Raw genomic sequence first — 27,453 nt, 5'->3', positions numbered from 1 at the left:
TTTTTCGTATTTGATTTGCGTAGCACCGTGATCTCTTCGAACTACTTCTCATATTTAATTTGCGTAGGTACGTGAATTTTTCCGAACTACTTTTTCATATCTAAGTTGCAAAGCACCATGTTTCTTTTAGGTGACTCGTCAAATTTGATTTGCATAGTTCCGTGCTTCTTTTCAGTGACTCCTCAAATCTGATTTGCGTAGGGTCGTGCCATCATTCCGGCCCTACCCATATAATTTTATTTTTCAGATTGTGACCACTTTTAGTCATCAAATCTAATAATTCAACGCATGAGCATGTTTTGGCCAGTTTTACAATGACTTTCTTGTTTAAAATCTACTCATTTCTTGATTTCGAGATGATCCATATATTTTATACCAGATTTCGAGCACTTTCTAGTGACCATTGCATTGTTTCCGACAAATTTGAGCTTTTTTGTTGTGTTTTCTTGCTGTTTTACAGCCTGTTTGACATTGCTATTGAGAAGCCAAAAGCAATTATTTTGAATAAAAAACACTTATTTTTAAAAATTAAAGTATTTGGCCAATCATTAAAACCACTTTTAAATGGAAGTAGAAACAATTTTTCTGCTGTTGGGAAGAAGCTAAAAGTTTCTACTTCTTAAAAAAAGCAAAAGTAGAAGTAGAGAATTATGGCGAATTTTTCGTATGTAGTGATTTAATTTGTGGAATGATTTTTAAATTTATCTTGTTTGATATTTTTAATTATATTTAAATCATCATGTTAATATTATATCAATATTTAATATATTCTTTTATTTTTCTAATTGATTGAAAATTTGAATATGAACAGTTTAATTTAATAAAAATAAAAATTTAATTAAAAATTTTATGATCAGTAATTAAAATATTTTTTCTCTTTTAAATAATCTTAATATTAAAAATGCACTGATACTTGTCCATTTTGTAATTTGACTCTCAAAAGCACATTTTAAAAAAGATTAGCTAAACACAATTTGTTTATCAAAAACACTTTTCAAATGAATTAGCCAAACACAATTTTTTTTTCAAAAGCACTTTTCTTAAAAGCTATTTTAAAAAAGTGCTTCTAAAAATAAGCAATTTTTAGCAGCATTGCCAAATAAGCTCTTAGATTTACTTTTGCCTAGAAAAAAGGGTATACTCAAATATTTAGACTGGATTACATTGATATTTTCTTTTTCGTGGCTAAAATAGCATATGTCCACCTCTTTCTATCTATGGTTGTCGTTTTTCATTGGCCTTTTAATTAGTTGGACATTAAGAATGTTTTTCTCCACGGTGATCTCGAGGAAGAAGTTTATATGGATCAACCACCTGGTTTTGTTGCTCAAGGGGAGTCTGGTAGCCTTGTATATCAATTGTGTAAGTCACTTTATAGTTTGAAACAGTCTTCTCAAGCTTGGTTCAACACTGTAATTCAGAAATTTATCACTTTGTGTTTTATCGACATTATGCATCAAATCCAGTATTTCATGAGAAGACCAAACATATTGAGATTGATTGGCATTATGCATCAAATCTAGTATTTCATTAAAAGACTAAGCACATTAAGATTGACTGTCATATGAAGTCGAGTGATCAACTTGTAGATATTTCACCGAGCCTCTCATCGGTCCTCGTTTTAATTACATTTGTAACAAGCTAGGTACATACCACTTGTATGCACCAACTTGAGGGGGAGTGTTAGAATAGGAATAGGGACAAGAATAATATATACAATCCTACTTAGAATAGGAGTAGGAATAGTATATAGAATCCTACTTGTAAAACAATTGTAATGTAGTGTCCTAGTTGGAGAAGGAGTCTAATGTAGTGTCTATAAATAGGGTTTCAATGTAATAATCTAAATACACAATTCAATAATATATTTTTCACTAGAAGTATCTACATCTAGAAATGTGATGTAAATTGATAGATTACAATGTGCTATACACAAATAATCTTCTTCATCTTATGTTGAGAACTTATTAAATGTATGGCTTATGTTGTCCATGTGTATGTTGTGCGAACTCTTCAAAATCGTTGTTGCACTTGTGTCGACACGACATGAGTGTGGGATCCATATCGGATTTGGTCAACTTATCCTGAGTACTTTGATCACATTATAGACCTAGTATAGCTTGATTGGGTATTTGGTTTGATTTTTGGGCATGTCATATATATTCTTTGTGTTAAGAATGTGCCACCTAGACTTAAATGTAAGTTTTATAAAGTTGTTTGACCGTCAATATTGTATGGGGTAGAGTGTTGGCTGGTCAAGAATTCTCACGTTAAGAAGATGCAAGTAGTGGAGATGAGGATGTTGAGATAAATGTGTGGGTATACTAGGAGAGATAAGATGAAAAACAAAGATATATAAGACAAGGTGGAAGTGACCCCAGTGGTGGGACAAGATGAGGGAGGCGAGACTGAGATGGTTTGAGCATGTGAAGAGGAGATGCACAGATGCCCCTGCGAGGAGGTGCGAAAGGTTGGCTATGATGGGTTTTAAGAGAGGTAAGAGGTAGGTCGAAAAAGTATTGGGAAGAAGTGATTAGACAAGACATGAGATACATACAACTTTTCGAAGACATTACAGCTTCTTAAAGACATGACCTACGGAGGTCGAAGATTAGGGTAAAGGGTTATTAGGTATTCAAGCGTTGTTTAGTTTCTTTTATCAATATTATTATTAGTAATTATCTTACTACCGTATTCTTCGATTTTACTATTACCTATTCTCTTCTTTGCTTTGTTTATCGTACTATTTATGGTTTTCATTATTTTCTATATGCTTCACTTGAGCTGAGGGTCTATCGGAAACAACCTCTCTACGTTCACAAGTTAGGAATATTTAGTTCAACATAACTTTTAACTAATTGAAATATTTACTTTATATGTCGTAATATACATTTATTGTTCATATTCCAGCACCCGTATCCGCACTTAGATCCATATCCCTGAATCCTAAAATTTATGTGATGAAGAATCCGACCTTTGGATCCGCATCCGGATCGGATACCACACTCGAGTGCAAGCAATAGATCAAGTTGCATTAGGCTAAAGGTTAAGTTCCTAGGCATCTTCTAATCGTTCTCTAATAGTAAATAACAGTGTGATATCTATTGTGTCTAGTCTTGAGTTGCAAGATTTTCATTTGCATAGCCATACCAAGTTGGTCTTATGGTAACTGCATAATAAAGAATTAGTTGTACCTCATGGTAACTGCAAAATAAAGAATCAGTTTTAGTTGTAGGACGTGGATCTATTTTGAGAAGAAAGACCAATGGTGCTTTCCATGTCAAAAAAAAGAAAAGAAAGATCAATGGTGGTTTAATAATATCATATTAATAAGGCCCCCAAAAGGAGTGAACGTCATAATGGAAATCCAACTCCCAATCTCATTTACAACAAATAATACACAAGGGAAAGACAAAGTGAACCAAAGAGAAGATCTGAACTCAAAGTTGAAATCCTAGCCATGTCATGTGACTTTAAGGCCATGGTAAGTTCAGATTAGCCTATCAGGCTGAATATAAATAGTGGATGTAGCTTTTATTTTTGAAGCATCTTCATTCGTAGCTGCCGAAGTGTAGCAGCAAGGTGACCAAACCGCTACCTGAATAGTCTCATTTTGGAAATGTTTTTTGTTTATTTTACAGATGGAGCCTTGTCTTCATCTGTAGGACTTTGATGGTTATGTCATGTAAGCTTGTGTCTTCAAATCAAGATCTATTTGGACACTCCAGTCCAAGACAAAGTGAACCAAAGAGAAGATCTGAACTCAAAGTTGAAATCCTAGCCATGTCATGTGACTTTAAGGCCATGGTAAGTTCAGATTAGCCTATCAGGCTGAATATAAATAGTGGATGTAGCTTTTATTTTTGAAGCATCTTCGTTCGTAGCTGCCGAAGTGTAGCAACAAGGTGACCAAACCGCTACCTAAATAGTCTCATTTTGGAAATGTTTTTTGTTTGTTTTACATATGGACCTTGTCTTCATCTGTAGGACTTTGATGGTTATGTCATGTAAGCTTGTGTCTTCAAATCAAGATCTATTTGGGCACTCTGTGGACCATTGCGTATAAGCTTGCACTTATTTTTGAGAATGGTAATGTTGATAAGCTTGCATTTTCTAAGGTGGCTCATTTGACGAGTTAAGTACATGCCTAGGAATCTATGGTTGAAGAGTTGGAGTAACAACGTAAGGAACCTAGATTCAAATCTTTGCAGAGGGAGGAGACAACATTAGGTGATTTCTTTTCATCTGCCCATACCAAGGTTAACAGAGTTATCGAGTACATGTGTTGTTGGTGGGTAACAAATATTGGTGGATTAGTTGAGGTGCGCTAGTCGGCCAAGACGCTACTGTTATCCAAAAAAATGTAAAAAAGATGTTAGATCTTTTACAGCTGAATGATTCACATAAGCATCTTAAGAACCTATGTTTTTTGGTTATTTTTTCTTTTGCATTTTTGCCTTATTGGAGCTGGTTCACATCATTTCTTAGCAAAAGAAATTGTGTGCTAATAAATTTCAACAAATTGTAAGAAGAGCAAGGAGATCTGTTTGCTTTCTTTTGGAATGTAAATATCTGTGCGCATCCATTGTGCAACTGATATATAATATATGTTACCTTTCTCTAAAATAAAGTTCGACAAAAGTTTGAAAAAAATTTGATAGAAATATATATATATATATATTTTTTTTTGATTTGCACCGGGTGTCCGAGTCTCTTAGAGCCCCGACTAATCCGGGGGTGCACAGGCCCTCGGCAAGGATTTTCCCGCAAGTTCACCACGGTTAATTCAGGTTTTACCCAGTCCGATGGCCCTCAGAAATTTGATAGAAATATGAACAATGAAAAAAATGGCCTGGTTCAAAGCTAATAAAGATGATAAATGGAGTTGACAAATATTGAAGGATGAGTCCTCGTAGAACATTTAGTATTTTCATGAATCTATTATATCTCGATCTTGTGGATCAACTGCACTATTGTAGCTGCTAGCTGTTATGGTTGTTTAGTAAATTTCTGAACAATTACATGTACCAGTTATTATATTGTAATATTCAGCTAATTCTGTTTTCTCCTACAGATAACTAGTGCTGGTTTGTGGTCACAGAATCAAACCAACTATGATGTAGTAAATATTGCCAATGAAGAACCTATTAATGAGAACCTGAAACATGCGAATGAAGATAGTTCAGTTACTGCTGCTACAAAACCATGGTTGGACTGGTTAAGTGATGGAGCTAAGACTGGTAAATTTCTATTATATTCAAACAGTGAGTCCTCTGAGTCTTCATTGGGAAGTTCAACGAACAGTGAGTCTGTGGGTGATGATGTGGTCCCTAAAATCAGTAAGGAAGTTTCACGTGCACGATTTTTAATCTCACCGAAGGAATCACTAAAAGCAGCTATAATTCGAATTGGCCAAAAATGGCATGGGCGTTTGTCTTTCATTTGGGGAGTTTCCAAGCGAGTCCTTGGAGGATTATGGGTAAGTTTGGATAAGTGTAAAACTACCTCGGAAGAGTTCTCGGCATTTTCTTTGATACTTTATTTTGGCATATTCTGGGATTCCCTTATTTGAGGAACAACAAAGTGAATCGTATTATAAAGTATTTAACATCTTGTTGTGCTTCGAATTATGTCATCTTTTATTAGTGTTTTTGATGCAAATGAAGATCCTAGGTCATATTGAGTGGTCTTAGTCCTAGATTGTGATATTTCCCCATTTAACAGACTAGAAATACACTCAGGAAGACTAGCTTACTTGTGGATTTCCCATGTATTTATTGCTTCATGTGCAACTTTTTGCCATTGAACCTGCTATTTCTACCACCGGACATATTTTACCTGGCCTATAACGAGGAAGTACTGGTGAGTTTGTACTTGGTAGACTAGGTATAGTTACCTCTTATGAAGGGAGTTAATTATGAAACTGAATCGGAACATCACATAGCTGTCTACTTCTATTACCCAGATGTTTAATGATGTCTCTCATTGCGTTATAACATTGCAGTTTTATGCATCTCTGTGCTTATCTTTTGGAAGGGTTACAGTACATATAGAAGGTGATAGCGATTGTATTTTTCCCAATTTATCAAAATTCTACATGGAAGGTTTATTGTGTTTGTTAGTTATACTTAAGGAACTGGAGAGATCAGGTGTTATGTGGTCTCTTCAGTCACAATTTTTTTTTATCCGTGACATAAGTTGAATTTTTAATGAGATGTGCATTTGAATAAAAGATTTTGAAGTTTGAATATATTTCATAAATTCACATCATAAAGATATGATTGTTTTGTTTCATCTTTCAGTTTAGGTTGCTCTCTTCTGCACATTTTAGGTTCTGGATTGTGGCAGGTCATTGATTGAATTGCAGACTAGTGCCACTGTTTTCCCTATGTTGTTCTTATGAAATTGTCTAGAACAGCAAACATCTAATTTTTTTTTGCTGAAATCTTGTTTGAGTTCTATGATTACTGTCTGATAAGAATGACTAACTTACGGTTTACTTTGCTGATCATATTTATGGTAGTGTTTGGGTTTGTTACATTGTGTTGCTAGATTTTAAATACCTGATATTGTTTCAAAAGCAATGATGCATTACTTATCCTGTACACTTATATATAGGTGGCATCCAACTCGGATGCTTTCACTATCAAGTTTGTTTCTACCTGTATCAAATGATGAGCTGTTAGTTTTTTTAGTCAAATTTAATAAGCGAATGCATATTTCGTTTCTTTTCAGTTTTTCCTTGTAAATTTAAGAGCCAAGCACATTCTATTGCTGCTTTAACGTGGTTCTCAGATTAAAGTTCCATGTGCAGGATATTGCAGGTATACATCTACATATTGACATTCCTAAGTTGCTCAAGACGCTTCACTTGGACAAGCTAAACTCTTATGCTGGTATCTATCTAACTTTGAATAATTCTGTGCAGTACCCTCAACTGTGTAATGAGCTAATCTTAGTAAAGGGAAAATATGGGTTTCTTTTTATGTCATTTCTTCCCAATAGTGGATGGCAAAAAAGGTTACTGAGTTGGTATTTAGCTGCTCCTTTTATGGATGTTGTGTAGAAATTGAGCAAGAAGAAAAGACTTCTTTGTATTTCAGTATGTCTTTACATTCCATGAGAAGAGGTATTATACAAGTGAATCCTAATCAATTAAAGAAAGACAATCAATTACAATAAAAGGAAATATTCTAATTTTATAATACTCTAGAAAAAGGAAAAGTAAAGTCTCCTAAAATCATGCTAATTAGTTAACACAATCAACACTTCTCAAGTTGTTAAGTGGGAGCAAATATGTAGCACATGCCCCACTTGCAAACAATGTTATCAAAGACGCGCTTAAAGCGTGCATAAGCCCTGAAACGAGGCTTCAAACGTGTTGAGTGCTTTGCCTTGCTTAATGTGCGCTTCAGTGTCGTCATCAAGGTTCTAAGACATACTTTTCCTTGCCAATGAACCTCTTTTGAAGAGACAGCACTAAGCAATTAATATTTCACTTTATTGTAATTATTTTTCAGTTTCTTTGTTCGTATATTTGTCATTCATGCTATCAAAGTTCAAAAGGGTATCTGGGGAATCTATAGGGGACAAATAAGCCCAGCTATACAGATACATAAGGCATTTAGCTCTTAGAGATCAGTAGGTAGTTGATATCCCATTAAAGTATCTTCTATTTCTATCATTCCATATACTCCAACAAATAGCTGCTGGTATCATCTTCCATATAATCTTGATGAGGCTATCAACTTTCCATTTGCTCCAGCTTTCAAATGTGTCTTTGATGTTTTGTGGCATGACCCATCTGAGCCCTAAAAGTGTTACAAACATGCTCCATAGATCCGATGCGATAGGGCATTGTAGAAATAGGTGGCTATGTGTTTCTGTTTCCCTCAGGCACATATAGCATTTGTTGACCATCTGAAACTTCCTCTTTGCTAGGTTGTCTTGTGTCAAACATGCTTCATGTATGGCAGTCCAATTGAAGCAACTAATCTTGGGGGGGGGGGTGATTTGCTCTTGCAAATAAGATTCCATGACCAACTCTCTCTGATTGTGCTCAGTGGACCTAGAAGTTTGTAGGCTGCCTTCACTGAGAATTCCTTTTTATCTATAACTCCCCATTTGAATTGGTCTGGGCCTAGGGGGTTGATGTTTTCATAGTGAACTGCTGCTAGTAGATTTAGAAGTTCATGTAGTACACAGAAAATTCCGTGGAGTATGATGATTTAGAAGTTTATGTAGTACACAGGGTAGAGGTCGCATATTAAGGTAGAAGGTTAGTAGGGGTAAGTGTTGTCTTGCTGTGCATAGGTTTAGGCTTGATAGTGCCTGTCGTAGTACTAGTCATACCCTTGTGGTTCTTGCATATGTTCTTTATTGTGTTTCGATTATCACACTATTTTGCCGTTATTGTTTCTTTCTTGTAGACTTTACACTGCCTTTCTTATTAACAATTATGCTTTCCTCATTGTTTTCTTTTTCTTTTACTTGGGTTTGATGTACTTGAGCCGAGAGTCTTTCGGAAACAGCCCCTCTACCTCCTCGAGGTAGTGGTAAGGTCTGCGTACACTATACCCTCCCCAGACCCCACTTAGTGGGATTTCAGTGGGCATGTTGTTGTTGCTTTATAAATTGAATGTCTTGGACTTAATATATATATATATATATGTGTGTGTGTGTGTGTGTGTGTGTGTATGTCTGTGTGTATTTTTTCCTTTTTGCGTCTTTTTTCATTAAATCCCACGCTTTATTTGCGATTTGCGCTTAAAGCCTCAACGGACCTTTGAGCTTTTTTGCGCTTTTTGCTTTTGATAAACACTGCTTGCAAACAAAGTATGAAAAGTCCTTTTGCTGAGGCCATTTGTAAACACATTATCTAGCTGTTCTTTTGTCTGTACATGAAGCAAACTCAAGGGGCCATTAGTAACTTTCACTTTAATAAAGTGCCGATCAATTTTAATATGTTTTGTTCGGTTATGTTGAACATGATTCTGAGCTATACTAATTACAACTTTGTTGTTGTAGTACAAGATTTCCTTTTTCAGACAATCTCAATTCTTCCCTGTAACTTTTGTGGCCAAAGATGCTCACTAACACCCTAGGCCATAGCTCTATATTCTGCTTCCTCACTTGATCTTGCAACTACACTTTGCTTCTTACTTCTTCAAGTAACTAGGTTCCCTCTTCCGAGTGTATGATAACCGGATAAGGTCTTTTATCATTTGTAGATCAAGTGCAATCCGCATCAGTAAAATCTTGCAAACCTTTCCCTGGAGTCAACTTCAGGTACCACTAAACGTGAAAGACAACTTACATATGAGGATCTCAAGGATAATGCATGAACTGACTCACTGAGCTAACTGAATATTCTATGTTTGGACTAGTGCGAGAGAGATGAATGAGTCTTTCAACGAACCTTTGATATCTCTTCTTATCAATTGACCCTCCAACCCCTATTTATAACTTGTGATTGCGTTCAATAGGTGATTCTGCTGGCTTGCTATCTATCATACTTCATACCAATTTCTTTCAAGAGATTTGGAATATACTTTCTTTGAGAAATAAAGATTCCTCTTTTTAATCTAGCAACCTCAATCCCCAAGAAATAATGCAACTTCCCTAGATTTTTTTTTTGTGTTGACAACTTCTTCAATCGGGTCATAGCCTCTTTGTCATCTCCTGTCATTACTATCTCATCAACATAAATAATGAGAAGAGTGAGTTTACCCTATGGATTTCTTATAAAGAGGGTGTGATCGGCAGTGCTTTGTGTAACCGAAAGAGAGCAACATAATGGAGAATCTATCAAACAAGCTTTAGGAGATTGCTTCTCTCTGTACAAGACTTTCTTCACTTTGCACACCTTTCCCCAACTTTTTTTTAAATCCAGGAAGCTTATGTCAACTTAAATCCAATTGCATCCTCCTTTACTATCGCATTAATTGAGTAAGCTATATAGGACTCCAAATCAGAAAAAAAGATCTCGATCAGATTGATATTTCGATCTTTCTTCTTGAACGGATTGATTTGAGCCCATAAGCGGGACCAAGCATGTTGCCGCCAAACACAAAACCCCATATTTATTCTAGAGAATCTCCTAATTGTTCCAGGGCAACTAGAAAGAGATACTTTAATCAGAAAGAATTTGGTTAAGATGTAGGATACCTATCCAGAAGTTTTCGCAACTCAATCGTAGATGATGGGAATCATCAAGTTGGAATTTTCTGTTATCTTGGTAGAAATTTGATATCTTTTTTTCCGTCTTAGCAAATCATTTTTCTTTCCACAAGGAATAGTGATGCCTTTCTAAGGAATTGTTGGTCTCTTTATTTGTGGTGCACAATTTCCTGGAATGTAGGTTGTGGTATGATCGATTTGATAAAGAAGAAGTAAAAATTGGAAAAAAGCAGACAACTTCAAGGAGAGAAAATTCGACCTCTTTTTGAAGAAAAAAAAAAGGAGACCTAATTCTTCTAGGGAGGAAAACTCACTTCAAAAGGCAACAATTGCTTTGATACTTTGTAGAATTTGAGAAAGAAGGAAAGACTTAGTATTTCACTCGTTTTTACATCGCGAGAAGGGGTTCTTAATTAAGGAAAGACAATCATTACAATAAATAAAAATATTCTATTCCTACCTTTATTGTCTTGAAAATGATAGCTCCATGAAAGCACCTTTAGTTAGGTGTGAAATGTTTTTCAACCCAAACGCTTCATTTGAACATATTATTTTTGACACAGGTAACTTTGTATGTATTACAACAACATACCCAATGAAATCTCATTAAGTGGGGTCTCACTAAGTGGAGTATGGGAGGGTGGAGTGTAAACAGAACCTACCACTACCTCATGGAGGTAGAGAGACTACTTCTAAAAGACCCTCAGCTTAAGTGCATCAAACCCAAGTAAAGGACAGGAAATCAATGGAGAAAGCATAATAGTTAATAAGAAAAGCAGTGTAGAGTCTACAAGAAAGAAACGATACCACCACCAAAACAGTGTGATAATTGAAACACAATAAACAACATATGATGGTAAATAACAAAAGCAAGAAGACAACACTCTACCCCTACCAACCTTCTATTCTAATACTCGACCTCCACTCCTTTTTAGGGGTGTACAAAAATCAAACTGACCAATAAATCGAACTGAAAAAAGTGTTATTGGTTTATTGCTATTGGGTTATTGGGTTAATGGTTATTTAATGGTTTTATAAAAAATAATTATTGGGTTATCGATTCAGTATTGGTTTTATAATATTGGGTTATTGGGTAAACCGATAACCTATTAAGACTATAATAGTTTACTAATTTAATTTTTAGTTTTTTACTCATACACAAATATCGGACAAAAAATATTAATATAAATATATAATCAGTTAATCACTATATTATTTAGTATTTTAGAATTTACCCTTTAGGGTTTGCCTCTTTAGGTTCTGCGGCAAGGGTTCTACGATAGTGGCTCTAGGAATCGTATATATGTTTTAAAAGTATTTTCTTATTGGTTAAATCGAAAATTGAACCGTTAAAGATCAAAAATCAATAAATCAAAAATCGATAACAAATATCTTATTGGTTTGATTATTTGTTTAGCGTATTTAGAAATTGAAAATCGATAAACTGAACTAAGAATACTTAAAACCTAACCGACCGATACACACCCTTACTCCTTCCTATCTAGAGTCATGTCCTCGGTAATATGAAACTGTGCCATGTCCTGTCTAATCACCTCTCTCCAATGCTTTTTCAGCCTACCTCTACCTCATTGTGTACCCCTATAACCATCCTCTTGCACCTCTTCACTGGCGTCTATGGACCACTTCTTCACATGCCTAGACCATCTCAGTCTTGGCTTCCTCACCTTATCCGCCACAAAGGCCACTCTCACCTTCTCCTTGATAACCTCATTCCTATCTTGTTGCTCTTAGTATGCCCACTCATCTATTTCAACATCCTCATCTCCCTGACATGCATCTTCTGAACATGTGAGTTTTTGACTAGCCAACACTTCATTCCATACAACGAGGATGGTCTAACCACCTCTTTGTAGAGCTTACCTTTAAGTTTTGGTGGTATCCTTTTAATCACACAATACTCCAGAGGTAAGTCTCTATTTCATCCATGCTGCTCTAATGCGATGTGTGACATCATCGTCGATGTCCACTTCCATGGATTACTGACCCAAGATACTTCAAACTGTCTCTCTTAGGAATAGTCTGTGTGGCAAGCTTCACTTCCACGTCTTTTTTATCTAATGCAACACTAAATTTGCACTCCAAATATTCTGTTTTGGTCCTGCTCAACCTGAAGTCTTTGGACTCCAGAGTTTGTCTCCAAACCTCTAACCTAGCATTAATGATAACACTAAGAATGGAAATCCGAAACAAACTAGAGTATTAACTAAAACAAGTGCGGAAGCAAAATTGGAAACTAGTTAAAGAAACTAAACAAGAATTAAAAGATGAGTTTGACATGATCCAAGTAACAACAAATTGGTTAATAGTTGAACCAAATGCCTTTACTTGAGAAACTAATCAAGTTTTAGAATCGGATCTTGACCGCTTTGTGAGTAATGCTAGACAACAATTAGTAAGAGTACTAATCGCCTTCTAAAGAATATCAAGAAGAAACCAAAGATATCAAACAAGAAGTTATCTTACTACCTTGAATTACGAACTAGTTAGGTTGAAGGACCTTAGATAGGAGGGTGTGGAAGACCCATATTAGGGTAGAAGGCTAGTACATAGTCTCGGTATTCTTCCATATTAGTAGGTGCATTAGCGCACTATAATTTCTTGTGCTCTGACTTCTGTTATTATCTTTCTATTACTTTCTGTACTTTGATTACTTTATTTTATCTGTGTCGCTTTCATTATTTATGTTATTCGTTATTTGCTTTCCCATATCGCTTTAAACTTCTTAGCCTTAACTGACCTCTTTTTATGCTTCTTTTGAGCCGAGGGTCTCTCGGAAACAGCCGTCCTACCTTGGTAGGAGTAAGGTTTGCGTACACTTTACCCTCCCATACACCACGTTGTGGGATTTCACTGGGTTGTTGTTGTTGTTACGTTGAAAGATAAATTCAAAAGCAATTTGCCACAAAGGTTCAAAGAACTCTCAATATATTATTCTTCAAAGTCTTCCCATTTAAAGTAACAAAGCTCCGCTTTATATAGTAGTAAGAAGGGGTTGTTCAAGATAAAAAAAGAATAAAAAAAATGACATTTTCTAGAGTCCTAGATGGCTGCCCACACACATGATTGATAATGTCAAAATAGAAGAAAAACATGACACCTTCTAAAGTGTTAGTGGGCTGCCCACATATATGACTTATAATGTCAAAATATAAAAATAAAATGACACCTCCTAAAGTCCAAGAAGACTGCCCACACACATAAGTACCATAAGGTCAACATAGTAGAAAAATGACATTAAATGCTAGTTCTAGAAACTAGTTAAAAGACTAAATAAGTGCTGAAATTTTCTCTTCATTTGTGGGCTTATTTGGGCCATATTTCCTCTCATCTTGGACTTTAATTTGGGCCTAGTTTGCACGAAATTGGGCCCTAATATTCATCCTCTTGACTTGAATTTGGCCACCAAATAGTTGTAGCATTTGGACAATTCATTTTCCTTGGGCTTTAGCTCTTCTTCCCCAACAAAACACTTTTTAATTGCTAATTCTAGCCCATCAAGATTGTCTTGAAATTTCTTTATTTGGGATCTTGTTATGGGGCCTTTTGGAAACTCCAAAGCTTCCTTAAATATTGTTGAGCTTCCATCGATGCTATCAATTAACTCTGTTCTGTGTCTCATCAATCAGTACTATGTCGTTCGCAGATAACATACACCATGGAACCTCCTTTTGAGTAGACCGTGTCAACTCATCCAACTCCATCATCCAACTCTAAGGCAAATAAGAAAGGGCTAAGAACTAATCCCTGGTGCAATCCCATCTCACCGGGAAGTGCTCCGAGTCTCCTCCCCATTCTAACCCTAGTTTTGGCTCCATCGTACATATCCTTTATTTTCCTAATATAAGCCACCGGGACATCTCTAGCCTCCAAGCACCTCCAGCGGGCATCCCACGGGACTGTCATATGCTTTTCAAGGTCAATGAGTATTATATGTAGGTCCTTCTTCCTTTTCGTATATTTCTCAACCAGTTTTCGCACAAGATGGATGGCTTCAGTGGTTGATCGTCCTAGTATGAATCCAAATTGATTCTCGGAATTGGACACTTCTCTCCTCAACCCTCCTCTCCACTACTCTTTCCCAAACCTTCATAGTGTGACTTAATAATTTAATACATCGGTAATTGTTATAGTTTTGGATATCACCCTCGTTCTTGTACAATGGAAAACCATTGTACTCCACCTCCATTCGTCAGACATTTTTGCCGTCCTAGAAATAACATTAAACAACTGGAGCCATATTTACAAGTAAATCCAAATCCTATGGTCCTAATGAATCTAACATATCAATAATAAATACAAGATCATTAGACCAAATTTCGTTACGCCAAAAACACATAATCAAGAATTCAAGATACAGTCAACTTGATCTATTCTATACTATTCTCTACATTCTCAAAACACCTAGCATTGCTATCCTTCCAAATTGTCCACCATATGATGGCTGGTATGATTCTCGACCTACTTCTGCTCTTTGCCTGAATCCCAGCTTCTTCCCAGCTTTGACTGGCCTCTGTAACCTTTTGTGGCTTAGACCAGGAAAAACCTTTGTGGTTTATGAACAACCAACCTCCAAAGCTGATTGGGGATCGTGCCTGGTATCATCTTTCAATTCTCTTAGGAATTTGAGACTTTTGTAGTAAATATATTGTTTAGGGTATTCTTACATTAGCAAGCTTGATTTTCCTTCTTGATAAAAAGAGAACATACCAACCTTTAATTTTATCAATTTAAAAAGCAAATGTAACAACTTTTTTTTTGAAACTATAATTAATTTTTTTTGAAATTAACGCAACCTCCTTTCTTTTGAACATAATTTTGTTGGAAATAAATTATTTTCTTAACCTTCTTGCTAGTTGGTTGAATTTGTTTGTTTCTAAGTGCTGAACCATTATCTTCCTGTTCTGCCACCCTCCATTCTATCATTTGTAGTTTTGATGAATTGTAGCTGTTAGAATAGGAATAAGAACAAGAATAATATATATAATCCTACTTAGAATAGAAATAAGAACAAGAATAGTATGTAGAATCCTACTTGGAAAATGATTGTAATGTAATATCTTAGTTGGAAAAGGAGTCTAATGTAGTGTCTATAAATAGGGTCTCAATGTAATAATGTAGATACACAAATCAACATTATTCTTCTCCAATATTTCTCACATGGTATCAGAGCTTCTATGATCCCAGTAGAGAATCAAAGAGCTTCCGTTGCCGGCAAGCGGATATAACTATATTGCTACCTGTCTGGTCAATGGTTATGTTAACAAAAGTGAGGCCAATGATATATGCATGAACTCCATATTTAGGGAAAACTCAATCAAACAGGTCACCGTGCGTCAATTTCTGGTGACTTTCTAGTGTTGTTTTGTGTCAACCTCATATCCGTCAGTATTTTTGTAGCACCGAGCCATTTTTCTGGTGACTACTTATATCTAATTTGGGTAGTACTGTGCCATCCTTATGGTGACTACTTTCTCACATCTAATTTATGTAGCACGTGCCATCCTTTCAGTGACTACTTTCTGATATCTAATTTGTGTAGCACCGTGCCATCTTTTCGGTGACTACTTTCTCATTTTTCATTTGTGTAGCACCGTGTCATCTTTTCGGTCACTACTTTCTCATATTCGATTTTCATAGAACCGTGTCATCTTTTTGGTTACTACTTTCTCATATCCGCAGCACCGTGCATCTTTTCGGTGATTACTTTTTCATATCTGATTTGCATACCACCGTGCATCTCTCCGAACTACTTCTCATATTTAATTTGCGTAGTACTATGGATTTTTCCAAACTACTTTCTCATATCTGAGTTGCATAACACCGTGTGTCTTTTTGGTGACTCCCCAAACTTGATTTCCGTAGTTTCATGCGTCTTTTCAGTGACTCCTCAAATATGATTTGCGTAGAGTCGTGCCATCATTCTGACCCTACCCATATGATTCTCTTTTTCAGTAGGGTCGTGCTGTTAATCCGACCCTACCCATATAATTCTCTTTCTCAGTAGGGTCGTGCCATCATTCCGACCCTATCCATATAACTCTTTTTCTTAATAGGATCTTGCCATCATTCCGACCCTACCCATATAATTCTAATTCTTTTTCTTAATAGGATCTTGCCAACATTCCAACCCTACCCATATAATTTTATTTCTCAGACTGTGACCACTTTCAGCCATCAAATCTAATAATTCAGCGCATGTTCATGTTTCGGCCAGTTTTACAGTAACTTTCTTGTATAAGATCTACACATCTCTAGATTTCGAGCACTTTCCAGCGATCATTGCACTATTTCTGATAGATCTGATATTTCCTGCAGTGTTTTCTTTTTGGTACAGTTTTACTTTTGCCCCCCAAAAAAGGAAAAAAAGGTATACTCAGATATTTGGGCGGTATTGCAGTGATAGTTTTTCTCCTCTAGCTAAAATAACATTTGTCCACCTTTTACTATCTATGGTTGTCGTTCTCCATTAGCTTTTTAATCAGCTAGACATTAAGAATGTTTTTCTCCACGGTGATCTCGAGGAAGAAGTCGATATAGAGCAACTACCTAATTTTGTTACTCAGGGGGAATTTGGTAGCCTTGTATGTCGATTGTGTAAGTTACTCTATGGTATGAGTAACCTTCTCAAGCTTGGTTTGGGAAGTTCAACAGTGTAATTCAGGATTTTTTTTGTTTTGAAATTGCTAGCTCTTTGTATTCCTCAGCATTAAGGGCTATGCTGGCCACCTCCAAAAACTGTTACAAGAAACGAAAAAACAAAAAAAAAAACATACTTCCAAAGAGCCTATGAAGTCCACTAATTGGAACTCCTCTTCTATATCCTGTTCTTTACACCAAAAGCCTAGAGTAGTAATTACTCTCCATTTTATCTTCTATAAGTAACACTCCATTCCTTCAAAAATTCTCCGATTCCTTTCTTTCCATATAATCCACCAGATACATGCTGGAACTGTTCTCCACCATCTTTTCTGGCTCTTGCTGCCTCCCCTTTTGATCCAGCAGTTTAGGAGGTCAGAAGTATGTTCTGCCATAGTCCAATATTCATTGGCTATGCTTGTAAACAGAGCCCACACCTGAGCAGTTACCTTACAATGCATGAATAGATGTTTGTTAGTCTCCAGAGCCTCTTTATAGAGGAGGCATTTGGATGCTATGTTGATGCCCCTCTTCTGCATTGCCTCATGGGTCAGACAACTTTACCTAGCAACCAACCAAGTGAAGCACTTCACCTTGGCAGGAGCCACACTTTTCCATCTTGTGTTCCAAGGTCCAGTGGATCTTCCAACACTTCTTCTGAGCCCCCAATTGTATAGTCTGTTCAGTGAATATACCCCATTTTTGTGATGTTCCCATGCTAATCTGTCCGGCTCTAGAGTAGTACCAGGGAATCCACCAATCAAGCTCAAGAGCTCTACCACTTTATGAATTTCCCAGTCATTAAGCAGCCTTCTAAGGCAGATGGGGTTTGGGGTGGAGATGGCTCAGCTGGATAAATTTCTGCATTAAAACCACTAGGTTCTCCATTCTTGTAAATGGAGAACCAGTTGGTTTTTTTCCAGCAGAAAGAGGCCTGAGACAAAGGGATCCACTATCCCCTTTTCTCTTTATCTTAGCCATGGAAGGTCTGGACAGGTTGATGAGAGTTGCTTCTCAGAATAATTGGGTAAGGGGTTTTTCCATAAAGAACAGGGTAAATGATACAATGGAATTGACACATCTATTGTACGCAGATGACACAGTGGTTTTGCGGTGAAGCTGAGCAGGAACAAGTTTGCTATTTAAGAGTGATCCTGGTGGTTTTTGAGGCATGCTCAGGACTCAAAGTAAATTGGAGAAAGAGCAGTATTTTTCCAATTAAGGAGGTGCAGCAGATTGAGGCTCTTGCAAGTATTTTGCAATGCAAGGTAGAGAAGCTCCCAACAGTTTATTTAAGCATGCCTTTTGGGCTCCAAGCACAAAGCCGAAAAAATTTGGGATGACATTATTGAGAAAACAGAGAAGAAATTGTGTATATGGAAATCCCAATACTTGTCTCTGGGAGGTAGAGTTACATTAATTAACTCAGTTCTGGATTCTTTACCCACTTATGTGATGTCCCTCTTTCCTATCCCTAGTAGGGTAGTGAAGTTTTTGGATGCACTTAGAAGAAATTTCCTATGGTAAGGGAATAAGATGGAAAAGGGATTCAATCTGGTTAAATGGCCTATAGTACAACAAAGCAGGAGAAATGGGGGATTGGGAGTGAGGAATTTAAAGGTTCATAACAAGAGCCTTCTTTCAAAGTGGTTGTGGAGATACAATCAGGAGGAGCGGGCTCTATGGAAAGAGATAATACATCACAAATTTGGGCAACATGATTTCTGGTGCACTAGTGAAGTCACTGAAACTTATGGGGTTGGGGTGTGGAGGACCATCAGAAACTTTTGGGTGAGTCTCAAGAACAACTCACAGATAGTGGTGGGCAGAGGGGACAAAACAAAGTTTTGGTCAGATGATTGGTGTGGAAATTCAGGAATTTATCACTTTGTGTTTTGTCGATATTATGCATCGAATCGGTATTTCATGAGAAGACCAAGCACATTGAGATTGACTGGCATTATGCGTCAAATCCAGTATTTCATGAGAAGACTAAGCACATTGAGATTGACTGTCAATTTTGTGAAGTCGAGTGATCAACTTGCAAATATCTCACCAAGCCCCTCATCAGTCCCCGTATTAATTACATTTGTAACAAGCTAGGTACATATGACTTGTATGCACCAGCTTGAGGGAGTGTTAAAATAGAAATAGGAACAAGAATAATATATACAATCCTACTTAGAATAGAAATAGGAATTGGAATAGTATGTAGAATCCTACTTGGAAAAGTTGTAATGTTGTGTCTTAGTTGGAAAGAGATTCTGATATAGTGTCTATAAATAGGGTATCAATGTAATAATGTAGATACACAATTCAATAATATTCTTCTCCAATATTTCTCACAGTAGCTATCATTCTAGGTTTCGTACTTACTTACAAGATGCTTATTCTGCAACTATATAGAGGTGACTGTCACAATGTCTTGGGTATTTATTTGGTGGAAAGGCACTTCATTCTGATAGGCCCTAAATTTGACATACATGTATAAGGTTAAAATGTTTTGACATGGTAAAGTTTCTAGCACGTCTTTTTCCATACATTTTTAGCATAAAACAATTTTTCACCTTCTGATTCTACACTTATCACCCCTTCTTTTCCTCTGGTTCCCGCACTACTGGTTTGTTAGTGATGTATAGAGTAATAAAACATGATATGTAGTAATGAATTCAGCTTGGATCAGATAAACATGCCCTTGCCAGTTCATCCGATGTCACTGTGCTGGCCAATCGGATGTTCAGGTACATAGGATGCAGCAGCGTAGGTGCAAAAGGCTTGTGATCCCCCCCCCCCCCCACACACCCAAACCAAATTTGTATGGCGCTTGATATACTTGTATCTCCCCACTTGTGGGATCACACTAGGTGTATTGTTGTTAGGTGATATACTTGTAACCCTATTTCCTTGTGCTTTGTTCACGTCAATACAATACTAGAAGGAGGTATTTCCACTCCCATCATGAATATAAAGGAGTAGGAAAAGGGAACACAAGAACACTGGTCGGAGAAGAGGGGGAGGAATGAGCAAAGACTCGGGGAGGACATATATTAATTGGACTATTTTCAAGGGGTAACCTACATTTGAAAGAACATGGCTTGTCAGATCCGTCATTAAGTACCTGTAATCTTAATGTATGGCTTTGGATTCCTTGATATTTATGTATCTCTGTCTAAGTCAAAGGCATGCTTGTAAGATTACTTTTGTTGCTTGAGCTGAATGAAGCTGCTATAGTTATTGAGGGATCAAATTCATGAGTTAGTTGTTGAACCGTTGTTTGTGGTTTTGTTGAATTTTCTTGTGATGGTTATGTTCTTTATTTGACCTGGTAGTGCTGTGGCTTGAGACAAGAAGCAAGGCATTTGAACCTAATTATTTATACACCAAAGAGAAGGTACTACTGTTGCTTTTGGTCATTACTGTTGTTCATTTATGCATCTTTTCCTAAGTTGTTGATGAAGTGTTAAAATTTGTCTTATTAGTAAATTCTTGAGTGCTACCATTTATTTTTAGGGTTACTTGTTACTGCCCGAGGAAGCTAAATTGCGCCATAACATTCGCACAATAAACATAAGCATCTCTGCTTGGCATTCCTGCTTTGGTAACAGGTCAGTTCATACCCCTTCACTAAAGGTATCACTTGAATACATAAATTTGTGTTCTATAAATTTCATTTCATGATGTGTACTTTGGTCCTTCTCCGGATCTTGCTTGAACACGGGATGTTTCGTGCACCAGTCTGCCCCTTTGATATGACCTTACGGTCATACGGGCAATGACTATGATGACTGTAGCATTTGTGTAACACACTCCCAGGGGAGGACGTCACTTAGCATAACTAATCTAATACTTAGAAAGTAAAACATTTTTCTTTTGTAAAGCCTGTGTTGTAAAATAGACCAACTTATTTTTTTTGGAATATTTAACAATCCCTTCATTAGATTTGAAAAAGAGTTCAACTGTTCTAACAATTATTTAAGAAACTAATTTACACATTATCCACATATTTATTAGTGTAGATAGGCCCATGTGAGCAAGGGTTTTGTGTGAAATATAAGAAAAAAATATTATTGAATTGTGCATCTACATTATTATACTGAGATAATTTTTATGGACACTATATTACAAATCCTTTTCCAAGTAGGATTCTATATACCATTCCTGTTCCTATTCTAACAATCCTTCTCAAGCGGGTGCATTCAAGTCATGTGTATCGGGCTTGTTGCAGATGCAATTGATACGAGGACCAGTGAGGGATTTGGTAAAAATATCTGAAGGTTGATCACTCGACTTCACAAATTTAATTTGTAACAATATCTCCTGAGAGTATTTTTTTTCTCAACCAAAGTGACAGTCAATCTCAATGTGCTTAGTCCTCCAATGAAATATTGGATTTGATGTGAAATGAAGGGCTGCTTGATTATCATACATAAGTGCAATCTGATCGATTTCTCCAAATTTTAGTTCTCTCAGCAATTGTTTGATCGAAACTAGCTAACAAGCTGCTACAACCATTGCTCTATATTCTACTTATGTACTAGATTGAGCAACCACACTCCGTTTCATACTTTTTTAGGACAACAAATTACCTCCTACTAAAATACAATATCCGTATGTAGAACGTCTATCAGAGGGTGATCCTGCCCCATCAACGTCTGTATATTCAATGATATGCTCATGGCCTTGATCCTCAAAGAGTAGGCCTTTACCTGGAACCGACTTTATATGTTGCAGAATACGAACAACTGCATCCCAATGACTATCACAAGGGGAAGTCATAAATTGACTTACAACACTCATAAGCAAAGAGATGTCAGGTCTAGTCACCGTGAGATAATTCAACTTTTCAACCAGCCGCCTATACCTTTCAGGATCACTGAGTGGTTCCCCTGTCCTTGTAGGAGTTTAGCATCCGAATCCATAGAAGTGTCAATGGGCCTAAATCCCATCATTTTTATCTCCTCAAAAATGTCTAAGGCATACTTGCGTTGAGAAATAACAATACCCAATCTCAGATTGAGCAACTTCAATACCTAGAAAATACTTTAGGCTATCGAGGTCTTTAGTCTAGAAATGCTGGGAGAGATGTTTCTTCAAATTAGTGATACCATCTTGATCATTGCCAGTGATAACAATATTGTCAACGTAAACCAACAAATAAATACATAGATTTGGTGCAGAATGTTGATAACACACAGAGTGATCAGCTTCACCAAGAGTCATGCCAAACTCTTGAATTATTGTGCTGAACTTTCCAAACTAGGCTCGAGGAGACTGTTTCATACTATAGAGTGACGTGCGTAGTCGACATACAAGGCTTGTAGACTCCTTCTGAGCAACAAAAGTAGGTGGGTGCTCCATATAGACTTTTTCCTCAAGATCACCATTTAGAAAAACATTCTTAATAGCACCTAAGGGTGTGACCAAGTGGTCAATGAGGTGGTTGAGAGCCACGAGGTCTCAGATTTAAATTCCAGCGGAGACAAAACACTAGGTGATTCTTCCCATCTGTCTTAGCTTTGGTGGACAAAGTTACATGGTACCTGTTGCTGATGAGAGTTGACATGTATTTCGTGGAATTAGTTGAGGTGCGCAAAAGCTGGTCCAAATACCACAATAATAATAATTAAAAAGCATTCTTATTGTCCAATTGATGAAGAGGCCAAAGGCGAACGACAACCATAAATAGAAAAAGACGAATCATGTTATTTTAGCTCGAGGAGAAAAAATATCACTATAATCCAGCCCAAATATCTAAGTATATCCTTTGGCAACAAGGCGAGCCTTTAGTCGATCAACTTGACCATTTGCACCAACTTTGACAGTTTGATTGCATAAACCCAACGACAACCAACAATGAATTTACCTACAGGAAGGGAAACAAGCTCCCAAGTACCACTCGTATGTAACACATACATCTCGTCAATCATAGCCTGCCTCCATTCTGGATGAGAAAGTGCTTCACCTGTAGTTTTAGGGATGTAAATAGAGGACAGAGATGATACAAAGGCATAATGGGGTGATGATAGACGATGATAACTCAAGAAAGTATAATGGGGGTTAGCATTGTGAGTGAATCGTATACCTCTTTGAAGTGAAATGGGTTGTCTAGGAGGAGGCAAGTCCGCAGTAGGAGCAGGGTTTGACTTATAACATGAATCATCTAAGCCTAATGCTGGATGCGGAGGATGATGATAAGTTAGGAGTTGTGACACTACAGATGGAGATGTAGAGTAACCGTATATTCCTCAAAAGCCGGTAAAGGTAAGAACTGAGATATGGGTAAGACCTCAGAGATGTAAGGATGATCAGAAGATGTATAGTAAGGTTGAGATTCGAAGAATGTGACATCGGCTGACATAAGGTATCAACAAAGATTAGGTTAATAGCAACGATACCCTTTTTGAACTCAAGAGTAACCAAGAAAGACACATTTGAGAGCATGAGGGGCTAATTTATCTTCTCTTGGGGCCAAGTTATGAATAAAGTATGTGTTCCTAAAGACTCGAGGGGAATATAGTAGAGATGTGACTGAGGAAACAATATGGAATAGAGAATCTGATTCTGAATGGAAGATGAGGGCATTCTATTAATTAAATAGCAAGATGTGAGGACTGCATCACCCCAAAAATGCAGCAAAACATGGGATTCAATGAGAAAAGTGCTAACAGTCTCAATGAGATGCCTATTCTTCCTTTCTACTACTCTGTTCTGCTGAGGGGTGTACAAACAAGATGTTTGGTGAATAATTCCTTGGTGAGTCATAATCTCCTGAAACTGGGAGGATAAGTATTCTAAGGCGTTGTCACTATGAAAAGTACGAATGGAAACACCAATTAATTTTGTATTTCAGCACAAACTTTTGAATATAGAAAATCTCTCAGAATGATCTTACATTAAGAAAATCCTAGTATATCTTGAATAATTATCAATGAAACTAACAAAATAACGAAATTCTAAGGTTGAACCGACTCTAGTAGGACCCGAAATATTAGAATGAACTAATGAAAAAATAGACTCCGAATGACCCTTAGCAATATGTGAAAATGTAGTGCGAGTGTGTTTCCCAAGTTCACATGGCTCACAATCTAATATGGATATACTAGACAAACTAGGCACCATCTTCTGTAGCTTGGATAGATTCGGATGTCCCAAACATTGTGAATAAGTTCGAGAGGATCTGCGACGGAGCATGCTATGGAGGAATTTGAAGAGGTAAGATAGCAAAAGGCCTTGTGATTCATGTCATGTGCCGATCGTTTGTCCCGTACTGCGGTCCAACATGAGGAAAAAATCATCAATTAATGTTTTGGCACAATGTAGGGCATGCGTCCAAAGCCCAACGGATGCAAGATTAAAAGGACAACCAGGAACATAAAGAATAGAGTTCAGAGTGACAGAAGATAGGGGTTTGGCTTGTCCAACTCCTTTTGGTTTGTGTGGATCCCATTGGCTAAAGTAATAGCAAGAAGAGATTGTGAATAAACAATATCGGACACAAGTGATTTGTTATCAGAAAAAATGATCAGCCCGAGTCTACGACCCATTATCCAAGATTACTAGATTGTGCAACACAAGCAAGGGAATTATTAGCAACAAAAGCATCAGGCTGAACAACCGAGGCTATTTGTGGAGACATCTGCATACATGCTTGATACTGAAGGAACTCATCATATTCTGTCTGAGTAATATGAGCATTATTGGATGGTCGATTGGCTGAGCAACAAAGGCTGCTTGTGGAGATGTCTGCTTACTTCCTCGATACTGAAGGAACTCAATATATTCCTTTTGAGAAATAGGATCATTATTCGGTGGTCGGCAGTACAAAGTATAACATATGTCGTCCAACCTATGACAAGAAATACACTTAGGTCGAGATCTTTCAAAACAACTTCCAAGCTGTCAATTCTCCATAGATTGAGATATTCGTTTTTCTATGGTTTGAGATGCGAGAACAGAGGAGTCAATGGTGGGTGATGAAACCACTTTGTGACTGGGAGGTTTGGCAAGACGAAGTAGAGAATAATTCATCAATTGTAGGAACCGTAAGACTAGCTAAAATTTGATCACACATTGAATCATGGTCAGTAGAAAGTCCAGCAAGTGTAAGAACTAGAAATGTCTATCTATGCCTTTGTGTTTTTCCACGTTTGTAGTGACTGGTATCAACGTTTTAAATTCCTCCATGGCTGCCTGTACTTGTCCTAAGTAAGTAGACATATCAGATTCTTATTTCTTTAAGTTGGTCATCCGAGATGTCACATCATAGAAATGAGATATGTCATTAGTGTATAAAGCATGAGCCTTTTCCCAAATTGAATAACATGTCTGGAATGGGCAAAACAAGGGCATCAACTTGGAATCAATAGATCGCCATAGGAGACTACATAATTGAGCGTCAACCTTCGCCCATTATGCTTGGGCTTTTCCACCTTTCTCACCAGCCTTTGCCTTTTCATCTACAGCACAAGCATTGTTCGTTTTAAGTGGTCTTAGACACCTTGGTGTCTAAAATCCAATAATCAAAAGAATGGAGAACCATGTTGAAAGTGATTTTTCCATATTAGGTTCATAGTTAAGATGAAATGTAAAATCCAAAGTCAAGATGGGGAAAGATCCAAACAATGTCAAGATGCATGACAATATAAGTAAAAATGTCACAATCACAAGGAGGAAAAAGTCCCAACAAGAATGCAAAAATGCTTAAGCATTCTGTATATATGGCCAAGTTAGTTTGTCTTACAAATGTGTTTCACGTGATACCAATACAATCTTAACATATTATTAACTCAACTATATTTTGTACTCTCAATGGTATCAAAAAATTTCAAGTGACTCAAAACATTCGTCCTCAATTAAACATAAAGAAATAAGGCACTAACTAGCAACAACCCACTAAGACAGCAAATTAAAGGACAAATTTTTACCAAGGCTCAAGCTATTCTCACAAAATAAGGTGAATATAAATTCAAGTTTATGTGCAAACCTCAGGGCTTTCGTGTTTCTAAAGCTCAAACAAACATCAAAGATGTAAATATCTTCTAAGCTAAGAACCGAGCAATTTTCCATAATCGTTCTCCTTAACTTGAACAAATGTCACCTTAAGCACATAATCAAACACTCACTTAAACTATGCTGCTCGGACTCTCCAAAAAGGATGCCAAATCCGTGTTGGATCCTTCAAAAATGAACTACTTTTCAAGGATCCGACATGCACCCGTCGATATTTTTGAAGAGTACCAGCAACATAGCACTAAAATCGTATAATTCAGAAGTGTCTAACATAATCTTGGTGAGTATCGAGGGTCCAAATTGGTTGAACTATTCATGATTTTTTAAGAGGAAAATCTGGACAGCACCTCTGCACTTTATTGCAGCAATTTTTTTGAGGCAGTAAACAACAAAATTAGATTTTTTGTTCTTCATGAAAGTCTTTTTTAAAAATGTTGTTGTGGGTCTTTCTCATAGATTTCTACAGCCTTTTGAATCACTTCAGTCCAAGTTATAGGTAAAGAGTTCTACTCAAGAATACTAACTGCTGTTCAGATAAAAGATATGATTAAATCCATTATTTTGAAGATCTCAAATTCTCTAACAAAAAATTTGATTATTTCACCAAAATATGTTGAATAAGAACTTACCGTAAGTTTGAGAGAGTTTCTTCCCAAATTCAAAATCTAGTATATGAAAATAAACTTAAGTGCATGACCCATCTTGATTCTTGAAGGCAACATTCCAACCTATATTCAAAAGATAGAGACCAATAATTTTATGAAATAAAAAAAATTGGTCTCGATGGTAAGTGGGAGAATGCCACTTTTGTGCATTTAGAGCTCTCCTAATGAAGGCTTTGAAGGAAGAAGAAGAAAGTGCCTTGAGAGAAAAAAAGGGTTTTGCTAATAAAGGGCTTATCTTATATGGGTAGAAGGATCCAATAGGATATAACAAGTCTTTTTATTCTATTTCTACTCATTTGTTTTATCAAACAAAGTTAAAAATTTAAATTCAAGAAAAAGTAATAAAAATGTTTACAATAAAAACAAGATCATTTGAATGCATATAATAAAATATGGGGTGTTACAGTCTGAAACAAGGTTGTCATGTGTTGAAGAATTCTCATCTTTGTTTTATCTTTTTATTTTTTTCTGTTTTATTTCCCATTTAATGTTTCTGAGCTTGTTTTGATTTCTTTTAGCGCCGACGTGGTGGAAAAACATGGGACAGGATCATGGACTTAGAATGCAAATAATCGCCTTCCCTTATTTATCTTTCAACTTCTTGCTTGACTAGCAAATCTTTCACTCCTATGAGAACACTTCTACTGTATCACCAGTAACTGCAAGGATTCCTTTACCCAAAAACTTCCTTGTCTTTCTTATGCCCTCTTATTTGTGATTACAACTTGGTTGGTCAAAGTTAGATACTCTTATTGAATTCAGTTTACGTTTAAAGATTTTAGTACACTTGAGTTCTGATAACTTGTTTTAGGTAAAACTTGATATTTAAATGAAAAACTTTTTTTTTTACCAGGTGGCAGCAGCTTCTTATAAACAGACTTGTGGGATATGACACTATTTTGATGAATAGTTTGTTGAATTCTCCTGGTGAAGGTATTAAGTA

The 27,453-nt window shown here is 36.6% G+C and overlaps 1 protein-coding gene across 3 annotated transcripts in view; it reads left to right on the top strand.

Moving 5' to 3' along the window:
- Nucleotides 1-27,453, top strand: part of LOC129903639 (membralin-like protein At1g60995) — a 51,976-nt gene that overhangs the window by 1,765 nt on the left and 22,758 nt on the right. For 2 of the 3 annotated variants that reach the window (XM_055979192.1, XM_055979188.1), the window contains 5 exons: nt 5,075-5,479; nt 6,815-6,896; nt 20,166-20,227; nt 20,347-20,441; nt 27,364-27,443. In XM_055979192.1, the coding sequence (XP_055835167.1) occupies nt 5,075-5,479; nt 6,815-6,896; nt 20,166-20,227; nt 20,347-20,441; nt 27,364-27,443 (724 nt within the window). Of the gene's footprint in view, nt 1-3,650; nt 3,808-5,074; nt 5,480-6,814; nt 6,897-20,165; nt 20,228-20,346; nt 20,442-27,363; nt 27,444-27,453 lie in introns of those variants that run through there. The other variant, XM_055979196.1, reaches the window with a different exon arrangement.

The sequence above is a fragment of the Solanum dulcamara genome, chromosome 1, assembly GCF_947179165.1.
Source record: "Solanum dulcamara chromosome 1, daSolDulc1.2, whole genome shotgun sequence".
Classification (NCBI taxonomy): domain Eukaryota; kingdom Viridiplantae; phylum Streptophyta; class Magnoliopsida; order Solanales; family Solanaceae; genus Solanum; species Solanum dulcamara.
Note: the sequence above shows the minus strand (reverse complement) of the source record. Positions and strands in the feature narration are given on the sequence as shown.